Here is a 13,134-nt window from a genome sequence, read left to right as displayed (position 1 = left end):
TTTACATCATGTATTGTATATCAATGATGTATCTGTTATTTAATCACCATGTGTTGCCTATACTAGAATGGTTTTTAACTTAAGATATTTCCAACAGCACCCGAAGGCATTGAAAGAATATAAATACTACAGGTGCACATAAAGGCCACACTCATTTATTAATTATGTTAAAATATAATTGGCAAAACCTTATGAATTCAACCACAGTTGAGCAAATGATAACTGCAAATTGTCACCTGATCTTGAGATCCTGCCTTGTGGAAACCCCTTGAGTCCGAATCTAGACTCAAGACCATTGTCATACTGAATCGAATGCACACAGAGTGGAATGGACAGGTTGATACAGGCCAGAGGGATAAATAAATACAATTTATATGAAATAAATTAAATTATGAAGGATGAAAGAAATATTCAAACATTGTAGACGGTATCTAAAACACTGAACTCTGACAAAATCTTCTTTATACATATATCAAATCACCACTATGCCGATGGAGGGGTGGGTGAAGTGTTTTGGTCCACAGAACACTTTTGGAATCTCAGGGGAAAACAGCTTTGCAGCACAATCCAATAGAATTAAAGTAGATGGAGACCATTTCTAAAAAACGTAAAAAACAACGGTAAAATAACATAACGTTTGAAGAATTGATCCCAAGTTACTTTGATTATATTGGATTTACCTGCAACACTGTTTACCCCTGAGGCTCCAAAAGTTTTTTTGTGGACTCAACCACTTCACCCACCTGTCCATCGGCATGGTGGTGACTAGATAATGGAAGAAATTGCATTTTTGTGTGAACTATCCATTTAAAATTATATGGAATTAGACTCAGGCATTGGGTTGAAGGAGATACAGTGAAAAATACATTTCCATATAATTTTTGTGGTTCTATGTTCACTTTGATAGCTTAGCCTGAACTATATAGTCTGTCATTTAAAGTAATAAACATTATGTTTGACCTACTGATAACAAGTTGCAGAATGTCAACCTAAATAGAACAAAGTTTTTTTTCTCTCATGTTCTTTCATGGGCTTCTCTTTTTTTCCGTGGATTTAAATTTTTTAAGTACAATACGATGAAAGTCTTATTAAAGCAGACTTTTTATTTGGTTGATGTGTCCTATTTTTAAATTCAATTTAACTTATTTTATTTGTTTTGGGGAAATTTGTTCAGGCACACATAGACAGTCCCGAGGTCTTTGACGCCTGAGCGACGTCATCACTCCGGGTCCTCTGAGTGGAAAACGTGGAGGAACTCCATCACAACGTGAGTTAACTCTCTGACCAAAATTACTTCTCTACGTTTACTTTCATAGCCGCTCTTACCAACTTTAACAATGGAATCACGTTTTTATGAAGTCTTTTGCTTGTTTCTGGTAGAATTGCTCGACAGAAATAGCTTTTTAGCCTCGGTTGCTAACTGTCTCCCACGGAATCTAAAGCCTCGGTTAGCATGTGCTCTTCAAAGATTTAGAAATGTTCACCTGTTCCTCTCTTTCCGAGTCTGAACACATCAGTAACGAGAATGAATATTGTTATTTTCTGCTATTTGATCACGTTAGTAGTTCTACGCTTTGCATCGCTACAAGCTAACGTTAGCTATTTATTAGCAGGGCTGCTACTGTCCTATCTTCGATTAGAGCCATTTAAATCTGACATGTTTCTGTTCTCACAGCTTCACAGAGATTCACTGACACGGACCTGTCACCGTCACAAGGATGGAGTACATGCAAGCTCCTGCCACAAGCAGCCAGGGGAACATGTAAGTGAAACATGTAAACCCACTTTATATTGTTGAATATGCAGTTTTTATGTGAAAGTCCAACTCATCACAACATTGATCTAGACTCCATAACTCTAACTTCCAATTAGTCCAAGATGTGAACATTTTCAGCTTTTTTGGTGTTTCCTTGAAATTCTGAACCACCTTCTCAGGGAAAATCTGTGACAGATTTGATAAATGAAAGTGAAGTTGTTTCCGATCTTGATCTGGTTCAATGTGGTGTAGATGTGTTAAAAAAGCAATGAAGTAGCAATTTCATGCTTCCCAAAGATAATGTTTTCACAAATTTGAGAGTAGATTCCAAACAGTGTCACTCAGTATTTTTGGACAAACTTCCCTTTCTCCTCAATAGCTGAATCAGAATCACATGTCAGTATTGCTAATTACTACTATTGGTGATGGCTCTGATTCATTTATAGCCCCATCACACCAGGGTAAAAATGGCCCCTAGATGATATAAGACCACATAAATTTGACAGATTTTTCGACTAGAAAGGGTTGATGTTTGTGCGCTGGTTCTTAAGTTTTGAATTTTAAAGCAAAGGGAGACATTTTCTAAACAATCTGGGGTTGTAGCTGATCTGTAGCTCAAAATAAATGTTATTCTGACCAAACCAAAGATATTGAACTGACATGCATACTATGCTAAAAATAATGTTAAATCACTGACTGATTCAAAGGTTGAGGATAACGATGAGTAAATTATATTGTAGGTGGTCTGTAGTAAAGTTAAGTGGAATTTCTCTTGTATAATGTTATGTTTGTTACAATTAGTTTGATGCCACATCATTTATTTTTACAAACTTTTGTTCCTCTACAGCCTGTGCTGCACCTGTGGTGTCCCTATTCCTCCCAATCCGGCCAACATGTGTGTCGCCTGCCTACGTACTCAGGTCGACATCTCAGAGGGAATCCCCAAGCAAGTCACAGTAAACTTCTGCAAGCAGTGTGAGAGGTTGGTTTTAAAGCATTTATTTAAAATAGTACAGATTACACAATTGTTTCCTTCCAGAAAATATATATATAATATAAGTTTTAAAAGTTTCTTTTGTGGTGGAACTTTTCTTGGGGAAGTTGAGGCGTGAACGTAAATCTTCCTCTCTCATGCAGGTACTTGCAGCCTCCGACCACCTGGATGCAGTGTGCCCTTGAGTCCAGGGAACTACTGGCACTGTGCCTGAAGAAACTCAAGAGCTCAATGACCAAAGTGAGTGTGATACTTCCTAAACTTCAGACCTCCAGCCATTATTAATTTGTCGTCTGAATATATTTTGGGATAATGCTTTAGTTGTTTTGTCAATTAAATGTCAGAATATTGTGATAAATGCTTTTTTTATAAAAAAAAAGTTACTGCTGCAGATCTTCTGATTTTATTCAGCCTGTTGGCAAAAGTCCAAAGAGATTCAGTCTAGGATGAACAAATCTCTACTCGGGAGAAGCCAAATGAGTGAATGTATCTGATTTTAATTAATCAGTTCTTAAAATATGTGCTGTTTTATTTTCAGAAAAATTACTTATTGGTTAATTTAATGTGCTCTAAAATAACTATAAAATGTTATCAATAATATATAATAGTATTACAATTCATAGGAATAATAAACTAATCTCCATGATAATAAGATTCTTTGCAGGTCTTTTTTGTCCTCCTTATGTTTCTGTCTTTTCATCATATAATGCACCATGGGTGCCACAGAACTTTAGTGTAATCATGGCTCATGCTACTTCATGGACTCACTGCAGCCCTCTCCTCACAGATTCGTCTTATTGACGCAGGCTTCCTGTGGACGGAGCCACATTCTAAAAGGATCAAGGTGAAACTGACCATACAGAAAGAGGTAAGAAAACATAGTGGAAGTGATGAGTGTGGGAGAATCACATTCAAATGGTTTGAAACTGATACAATGATTGTTTTCTTCTAAAGGTTATCTGGGCTCTTTTTTAGGTGGTAATTAGTAGAAAGCACAGTATGTGATGGAATTAATATCTTTATTTACCGGGGGCCAAATGAATGTGTGATGTATACATCCAGTTACCATAATGGTTCAATCAATCTTATTTTATTTTGTATAGCCCATATTTACAAATCACAGTTTGTCTAATGGGGCTTAATAAGGTGCGACATCCTCTGTTCTTAACCCTCAACAAGAGTAAGGTGGAAAAACAACTATTAACAGGGAGAAAAAAAACGACAGACACTTCACAGAGAGCAACATGTGAGGATCCCTCTCCCAGGACAGACAGAGACAGAAACCACATGTAACTGAGAACATCAGCAAAATAACAGTATTTACTTGTTCGGTGTCATTGAGAATCATATGATGGCATTTAGATAAACTAGATATAAACTCTTTAAAACAGAGCTGTCTGTTTTTGAGTGAGGTTTGTGTGTTGCCAGTAGCTGTCATCTCATCTCCTTGACCTTTAGTGAGAACCTGAGCTCTGTGTCTCTGAGCCAACTCTTTTCTTTGGCCATCTGATGGTCTCCTAAATACTGTCTTGTGATCCCAGTGGTCTGACGTCCTCTTAAAGGCTCCAAACCAGAATAATGAAAACATCTTTTTTCCCAAAACACCTGGTTATGAAACGACTGAAGGCACAGACTTGCTGTAGCCTGTTTGCAACAAGCCATGTTTGACTTGTTGCTGTGTTTGCTTCTTCAGGTGATGAATGGTGCGATCCTGCAGCAAGTGTTTGTGGTGGAGTTTGTCGTCCTGTCGCAGATGTGTGACGACTGCCACCGTGTGGAAGCCAAGGACTTCTGGAAGGCCGTGGTGCAAGTTAGGCAGAAGGTGTGATATTTTAAAAATATATTCTCTTCCTGCTTTACATTATGCAAACTAGACTCAAAGTTTTCAGCTTTTTAAAATAGTCTTAAATACATTATGGATGTCTCTCAATGCACTTCGTTTTATGACGTATTTGTTGATAAATTGTAGCATTAGTAGTTAAACATCAGTAAGTCTGATATGCGTATCCAACATAAGGACTTCAGAAGGTAAAGTAAATAAAACTAATGACCTGCAAAGGTAATAACTTTATAATTGTCCTTTAATTCTATATGTCACTAAATTCTACACTCTGAACCTTAAACTGGGGTATTTTTTCTGAAAGGTCAAAAATGGCAACTGGGTTTAGCAGATTTCAAGCTGTTAATCACATTTTTACACCAATAAATGTGTAAATATTGGCTCATGGGGCTGAAGGTAACTATATATTCTGTAACTCTATAATGATGCTCAGATTTGTCTTTTTTTCCAACAGACGCCCCATAAAAAGACATTCTACTATCTAGAGCAGCTGATCCTCAAGCATAAACTCCACCAGAATGCCCTGAACATCAAAGAAATCAATGGTGAGTCAATGGAATATGATTAAATGCATACATTTTTTTACATATATATACATATATATGATATAGAAATCTTCAAAGGGACGGGCGTGTTGTTTTCGTCAGGGCCTCAAACAGACTTACACTGAGAAGTGGGAAACTTCATTCAATACCAGTGTAACTAGTTTGGATTAAATCTAAGCCGAACATAATGATGTGTCCAGTGTTAATTACCTACCGCTCTCGCGTAGCAGACAGCAAGCCATGCATGCATATCACCGGCGCCAATCGCATCATACAGCTGTCCTTGTGTGGGCCTCAGAGGAGCATGCGTGGTGTGTCTAATCAGTGTGCTGTAATCAGAGCAGACATTCCATACCAGATTTCTGCAATGCAAGACAGCTTCAGACCCTGTTTAGAGACACTCGGTGCCACCACACACACACACACACAAACACAAGTCAGCTAGGGGGTGATAGCTCAGCGGCACCTCTCTGTGCTGTTAAACAGGACTGTGAGGCAGAGTTTGGCCCGTTGGTGTAATTTAAATCGGCTCCACATCCTGGCAGGACTTAAAAGCTACATGGAGGTTACAACATGTGGCTTCCATACTTTCTCCCTTCGTCATCCAACTCCAAGTGTGTGTGAGTGTGTGTAGGGGGGGGTGTTTGCATGCACATGAGTTCAGAAGGTGATGACCTGTGAAGTGCACCTGTGATTCATTTATTGGTGCTATTTGCCCATCTCTCTCAGACGGGATTGATTTCTACTATGGCTCCAAGCAGCATGCTCAGAAGATGGTGGACTTCCTCCAGTGCACCTCGCCCTGCAAGTGAGCAAATGCTTTGAATACGTTACAGATATGTCCGCCATCATTTATAAATTGGCAATTAATCCTAAAATGTGGTTATAATACACCAGACAGAAATTTGATTGATTTTAGTTATTTTACATTTTAACCATAAACCTAATTAAGAAAACCATAAGCAAAAAGAAAACACAAATAGATTAAATATACTAAAATTTGAAGAATCAGAATTAAGAAAATGTATATATTTAACATCAAATTTCAACTTAGATGCATATCTTCTTAAGCATTGTTTATTCTGTAAAGTAAGTTTTCATATTGGCAAACTAGATGTTGACATCAGTTGATTAATCAGTTGCTCTCCGGTCATGATACTTACACAGTCCATATTCCCTGTTTATTAACCCATATGTTTTTATTTTATTTAATCTTTATGTAATCAGGCAGTGTCATTGAGATTAAGTTAGTTACTGGATCGTGTACTGTAATGAGTAGTTTTACATGTACAGAACACAGTTTTCAATCTGATTGTGACTACATAGATTCAGCTTTTATAATTTCAAGCAAAGATTTGTAAGAGAATGTGATGCTATTAGTTATAGTAATGATCAATTCTTTCCTTTTTAAAGGTCAAAGACATCCCAGCGCCTCATCTCTCATGACATCCACTCAAACACGTTCAACTACAAGAGCACCTTCTCTATGGAGATTGTACCCGTCTGCAAGGTACGCACCTGTGTCCTGTCTCTGTTCTTCATTCTAGGTGGATTTATTTTCCCTCACTCTCAATTGATCCGCACGTTGAATGTTGGACGCTGCTTAGAGCTTCAGTCTTGACAGACCTGTCATGTTTCTTTACACATTCAGTGAAGATGTTATCTTAGAAAGCTGTCAAATGTTCTGCTGATATGCAGAAACCGTCTGGACCCTAGGCTGGAATACTGTTGTTTTTTACACTGACTAGTGATAATAGGTGGAATTCACTGATTTAGTTCAAATGGATTTAGGAAAGGTAAGGAAAGAGATTTGTAGCAGGAATGTTTTTATCATTTTCTATAGCTGCCTAATCCCATTTGTGGGGTTTAAATAGTGTCCGTACAGGGTCAATTCAATACATAAAGACAGGACTTGGAAGAGTAGCGTTCAAGCAGTTGCTGTATTCTTTTGGTTGTGAGTTGTTTTTGACTCTGTGTTGTGTTTTGTTGCCAGGACAATGTCGTGTGTCTCTCACCACGTCTCGCTCAGAGCCTGGGGAACATGGGTCAACTGTGCGTGTGCACCCGTGTCACCAGCACGATTCACCTCATCGATCCAAACACCCTGCAGAGTGAGTGACTCTTTACACCACAGACCAATACCACAAGAACATATCCTGTTATGATCAAATATAGCTGCAGTGGGCGGGTAAACAGGAATATGAATGGAATATTATATCAGCAACTTATCATAAACATCATAATTATTATTTTAAAAGTCATTACATGATAATTGAGTAAGGTCAATTTGGACTTCAGTGACCTCCCAAAACAGAAGATCTGAGTTTAATAGAAAATGTTTGAACAATAGATAGCTAGCAACCCTGCAGAAGAGACGTCAACATCATAATCTCAAATCAAAGTTTCAAAACATCCTGCATCCATGCCACAAAGAATAGAGGCTGTTTTGAGAGCAGACGTCGACCCTTCCCATTATTAATATGCTGTCCCTAATAAAGTGTTCAGTGAGTAACTGAGTCATTGCTCATGTTGAATTCTTTAAAGCAGAACTAAGCTGACCTCGGTCTGTTGAGCACATGTTCATCATCGTCGTTAAACTCAACAGCTTCCTTCTGCTCCGCGTCACAGGAACTCACGCGCTCAAGGAAAAAAAGCCAAATTCTGGATTCTGCCTGCTGTCAGAGCAAAGTGTGCTTAATCTGAGAGGTTTCAAATCAATGTAAATGTGCTTACAATTAGTGATGAGGCCTTTCCTCTCTATCTGGGGTATTCACTCATGTGAGAAGCTGTGACGTTCCTCAGCAGAACGCTGACATTTTGGAAGCGGCCCACACACACACACGTTTGTAATTACTCTTCAAAGAGCAGGCTATTTCTGTTGCAGAAAGTTTTTGAAGGAAGCTGAGGAACAGAAACGGCCCCGGAGGCTGAGCTCTGTTTGGTATATTTGTGCTGCAGTAAGCAATTAAGTTCTGTACTTAAAATATTTGTTGCTGTTATTTTTGCTTTATTTGCATTACAGACAGAAACGTGTCATTCCTGTCTGGTTGAAAAATGCTTTGGCTGGCATACCCATTTTTAGCGCACAGTTCCCATATGGCTTTTAGATTAAGATCTTTAGAATGTGTTGTATAATTTGTGCTCAGACTTTCTGACTGACGTCTTGTCCACTAGTTGCCGAGGTGGATGGGAACACCTACTGGCGTGCCCCCTTCAACAATCTCTGTAACCCACGTCAACTGGAGGAGTTCATCGTGATGGACATTGACATCATCAGGGACCAGAAGCTGGGTGCAGGAGCGGGCTTGAGGTCCACTAGGGTGAGTGTGTGTGTGTGTTATTGCAGAACAGCATTAGCGGGAACATAGCTCTCCTCTTTGGAAGTAAAATCAATATCGGTCCATTACATTATCCCTGAACCTCCATGCTTTTAAGTGACAGCGGGGGTTTAGGGACAATCTCAGCTCTCGTCCCTCTGTTTGGTTGTTGTGTTATTATCGATGCAATTGTCAAAATCCAGTTTGTGGAGTAGAACATGAGCATAATGGCTTTAAACTCATTTATATTCCCTATTTTGTGTGTTCTTGTGTCTTACAGCACATCCTGGCTGAGGTGTGGGTTCAGAAAACCTCAGAGATGAACACCAGTCAGCAATATCACTGCCGCACATTCCTTGGCCACCTGCTCAACATCGGCGACATGGTGTTAGGGTGAGTGTCAAGGGTTGACTTCATAGTTTATAAAAATGGACGACGCATCTACACCTACTTCCAACAATTAGAAATGAAGCAAGTTATCCTGGATATGAAAGCTGCCATCTTGTTCCTTCATTTGGAACCAGTCTGTGCAGTAGCTGTCAAGGTTCAGCTGATATTTGACCAAACGCAGTTCAGTCTCAGCTGTCAATCATGTTTCACCTAGTTTTATAGCACTGAATAACTAATTAAAACCAAACTGACCAACAAGTGACAATAACAACCTAAATTTATAGAAACCATCTTTGAGGAAAATTTACTTAACTCTTTAGTTTGGTTTATGTCCCATCCACTCACATGGTGGAGGTGTGGTTTATGGCCTATACTGCAGACAGCCACCAGGGGCTGATTGAGATGCTTTGGCTTCACTATAAGGGAGCTGTCATGTCCATGTTTATGAAAAGTCTAAGGTTGACAGTAAGGACAGATCACAAGCTGTGAGTTTGACACTTAACGACACATTCACTTCTCATCACTCAGGTTTGATTTTGCCAACTCCAACATCAATGACGAGCACCTGAATAAGATGAATCCTCACCGCGTTCCTGATGTGGTAAGACTCGACCTGCACTTCTCTAAACATCCTTAGTGAATATAGATGAGCTTCAGATGCCTTTAGCAGCTATGGACTTGTTTAACACTGACCTCTAGTGGCAGCACATTGAGCTGACTGTAGTTTTGATAACATTCTGGGCAAAGATGTTGAAATCCAACACAGATCCACACAACAAAAATGAAGTCTGTCTGTTTCAGTGTTGTAATTTGTACAATGGGAACTGTGAAAGGTGCTGATCAAGAAGAGCTACGACCGCAGCAGGAGGGTGAAGCGCAGGAACTGGAAACTGGAGGAGATGGCCCGAGACCGTGAAGACAACAACACAGATGATGAGAGGTGGGATTGTAACATAAACCACATAAATCTAAAGTAACAGTTTAAGCTTCACAATTTTCCATCTCAGTCAAAACCTGTCATTTTCTAAAGAGCTGTCTCTGATGATTAATTACTTTGCTTTCAAAGCACAAGGCTGGAGACATAGTTTTCATATTGTGAGCAAATCTTGACCAAACCAACAATGCACTCGTCTGTGTGAGGCTCGACTTTTTCTTAAACAGCTAAATGGTAATCAAAAGGGAGTGAAGAGGGCGTTTGTCTGGAACTCATTTCAGCTGCGTACTGATACACGTCCTGCTTCTGTGCAGTTTAACACCACCAGGATAGTGTCTATGTCAGTGACTCAGAATAAAGCTGAGCAGCCAAGACATTGTTTTTAATTGTTGATGAATAGTTGGCTACCTCGCCAAGAATGCCATGTATCCTGTGCTTGTGTGTTTTTTCTGTTTTGCCGTGCCACATGGGTTTGGTCTAAATGAGCTTTTCTGTCTTCAGACAATACCAGGACTTCCTCGAGGACCTAGAGGAGGACGAGGCTCTGAGGAAGAATGTCAACATCTACAAAGGTGAGCAGCTGGGACACCGCACACCGGGCCGCTGCCTCCATTTCCTAAGAGACTTCAGCCCTGCTGTGCAATTATTTCTATTTTGAAGCTTTCACAAATTTTTAGTGCTGATAGAAGTCGTTGCACAGTTAATTACTGATGATTTATTGGATAGTTAATGATGAGATGCTGATTTTGTTTTTATTTCAGATGCGTCAAAGATCCCTGTGGAGAGCGACGCCGAGGATGATGGAGCGCCACGTATTTCCCTGACGGAGATGCTGGAGGAGCTCACCCTATCAGACGCCACCGGAGGAGATGGCGCAGACATGATGACAGAATAACCAGTCGCCATCAGTGTGTCACTGAGGGCTCATCTGTCGCACGCAGGTCCACTGAGGAGGACATCAACAAGAAAGCTAATTCTGAACTGACACGACTGATGAGGGATTCAAACAATCGATTGAGGCTTTGTGTTGATAGCAATGAATCATCACAGTTGAGTTAGTTAAATGTGGATTATATCGGTGCCACTAAGTAACAGATTAGTTTCTTCTGAGAAACGGGACCTTCAGTTACTGGACCTGCACATTTAAGATTTTAAGTAATTTCTCCTTCTCTTCTCCTTTTGTGGTGTATAATCTTTGAAGTGAATTATAAATGGAGTGACTATAGTTCACTCTCTCCAAATAAATATTTGCTCCTCTGCAAACTTTACACAAATCTCTCTCTCTGTGCAGTGTTTGATTTGGTGCGAGTGATGCGTTCAATGAATCAAAAGTTTTTAAGTGCGTTGCTGTAGTCATCCAGCAGAGGGAGCTTTGGACCACTGAAAAAAGGGAGGTAGACCCCACTTGCAGTGAACTGATCCTCACCTGTTAAATGTTGTCATATGGCTACCTTGGACACATATAAAGTCTATGGTGGACGCCCAGAATGTGACGACCTGAAAAACTCTGGTGGTTTAAAATGACTTAAAAGAGCAAAGTTAATATCAAACTGTGTCGGGGGATTTTAAGAACATAGAACCACAACAGTTCCTCACACACTATCTTCCTTAGAGGACTTATCTAAACCAAACTTCTATCCTTTAAATTCTTGTAGTCTCTAGATGTTGTGCATGACCCACTGTCGTGAAGCTCTATGTAATGGAACGCACCTCAGGAATGTGTGTATCAGAGAGAATTAAGTCTTTGTGACGTGTCACAGTCTAACATGAACAAGGAGGAGGAGGAGGCGTCTTGTTTTTCACAGACCTGAACTGGTTCTTAACGGTAATCAGATCTACTTGGGAAGGTAAATGAGGTGAATCCCGTTTGGGTGTTGTATTTGTGTGTTTGTGGGATCAGCAAAAACAATGTTGACTGATTTTCTCGACAACTTTCCCTGAGCTCAACCATTGGACCAACAGTTTCGTTGCTTCCAGACGTCTTTACCTGGGATTCCTGGTGTCACACACTCGCTGAACAGCTATCAGAAAACCAATGAGAAGTTGGAGCTTTCACAACATGACCGATTAAGGGCTTTGATCTGATTTGAATTATGATTCCCACAGTACCTGCAGCGAAGCAGATCACTTGGAGACCACAGTGGGTGAGCTGTGTCACAAAACCTTTTACAAAGAGCTGGTTAATATGCACATCCACTCATAAACTGGGTCTAGCACTTCAAACCCGTCCTTGGTCTGGTGACCCTAACAAAATCCATGAGTGTGTCCATGCGTAGCCGGTGTGCCTCTGCCCTGTTTACACGTCAATAATGCATCATGTGTAAGAACTGAGCAGGTCAGCAGACCCTTGCAGGATGAGGAGAATTGAGGAGATAAGGTTTCCCAGCTGTATGTCTGATAGCCCCAAAACAAAGAGACACCTTTTCCAGGAGGGTTTGGGTTTTCTATTTTTCTCTTGGTATAAGGAACTTCTTGAGTTATTCATTTCACGCAAAAACACTTCCTCAATCGTGTCCAAGGAGGGAGTTTAAAGAGAAAACCACAGGTTATATCCTTGAAGACTGAATAGAGCAGAGACAGTTGTCTGACAAGATAAGATTTGCATAGTTATAAACAATTTCTGTGTCTGCAAAACTACTCGGAACTCCCTGGCAAAGAGTTCATCTGTGTAGAGTGTAGCCTTCAAAATGACCTTATTGTGAAAGTGGATCCATGTGTTGTGTTTCATCTTGACTCATCACAGAGGAAAGGATGAAGTGACGCAGAGTTTATGATCTACAACTGAACTGTGCAAAGTCTGCAGCTGAATATGGAGATCACTTAAAAAATGTTTAGTTCAGTTTGAATTTCACACTCAGGACCAGCTGTGGCTGAGGGGGTAGAGCGGCCGTCCTCTAACCAGAAGGTCTGGGATACAATGCCAGTCCAGCATCTTGCCCAAAGAAACTTGGACAAACCCCAAAAGACCTACCAAGTGTTGCACATATATGCACTGTATGAATGTGAATAACAAAAAAATTACTGATAAGCACTCATCAAGTCTAGAAAACTGTGGCTTGTACTAGTCCATCATGGAATCTTGAGCAAAATTCTGATTCATATCCCACCTTTTTCAGATTTGCTCAGCAACATGTTGGCTTGTGTATATAGTTTAAAGCACTGATTCTGCACATCAGTTAAACACCTAGATTTCCTTTGTACAGCCCACATTCACAAATCACAGTTGTCCTCATAAAACAATCTGTACAGGGTGGAACATCCTCCTTCCTTAACCCTCAACTAGAATGAGGAAATACTTCCCCCCAAAAAAACCTTTTCAACAGGGGGAGAACACCAAGAGTCACAGGCATCCGTCTCC

The 13,134-nt window shown here is 40.1% G+C and overlaps 1 protein-coding gene across 1 annotated transcript; it reads left to right on the top strand.

The window, feature by feature from the left end:
• The first annotated feature begins 1,197 nt into the window (after nucleotides 1–1,197).
• On the top strand, nucleotides 1,198–11,050 carry nmd3 (NMD3 ribosome export adaptor). The gene is made up of 16 exons (XM_062386352.1): nucleotides 1,198–1,267; nucleotides 1,676–1,762; nucleotides 2,604–2,738; nucleotides 2,894–2,990; nucleotides 3,538–3,618; nucleotides 4,444–4,572; nucleotides 5,045–5,135; nucleotides 5,865–5,943; nucleotides 6,549–6,645; nucleotides 7,129–7,246; nucleotides 8,310–8,455; nucleotides 8,733–8,845; nucleotides 9,371–9,443; nucleotides 9,676–9,782; nucleotides 10,278–10,348; nucleotides 10,538–11,050. The coding sequence occupies exons 2-16, from the start codon at nucleotides 1,719–1,721 to the stop codon at nucleotides 10,669–10,671; spliced, it is 1,515 nt and encodes a 504-aa protein (XP_062242336.1). The 5' UTR covers nucleotides 1,198–1,267; nucleotides 1,676–1,718; the 3' UTR covers nucleotides 10,672–11,050.
• Nucleotides 11,051–13,134: the final 2,084 nt, after the last annotated feature.

This window comes from Platichthys flesus, chromosome 4 (genome assembly GCF_949316205.1).
Source record: "Platichthys flesus chromosome 4, fPlaFle2.1, whole genome shotgun sequence".
NCBI lineage: Eukaryota > Metazoa > Chordata > Actinopteri > Pleuronectiformes > Pleuronectidae > Platichthys > Platichthys flesus.
The sequence above is the reverse complement of the archived record's forward strand: the minus strand, read 5'-3'. Positions and strand labels throughout refer to the sequence as shown.

Excerpts from the sequence above, each read along its gene's own strand:
- nmd3 (XM_062386352.1), top strand. The coding sequence starts at position 1,719 with ATGGAGTACATGCAAGCTCCTGCCACAAGCAGCCAGGGGAACAT. Across the intron at positions 4,573-5,044 it reads TGGTGCAAGTTAGGCAGAAG|ACGCCCCATAAAAAGACATT; the intron begins GTGTGATATTTT and ends TTTTTCCAACAG. Across the intron at positions 6,646-7,128 it reads AGATTGTACCCGTCTGCAAG|GACAATGTCGTGTGTCTCTC; the intron begins GTACGCACCTGT and ends TTTTGTTGCCAG.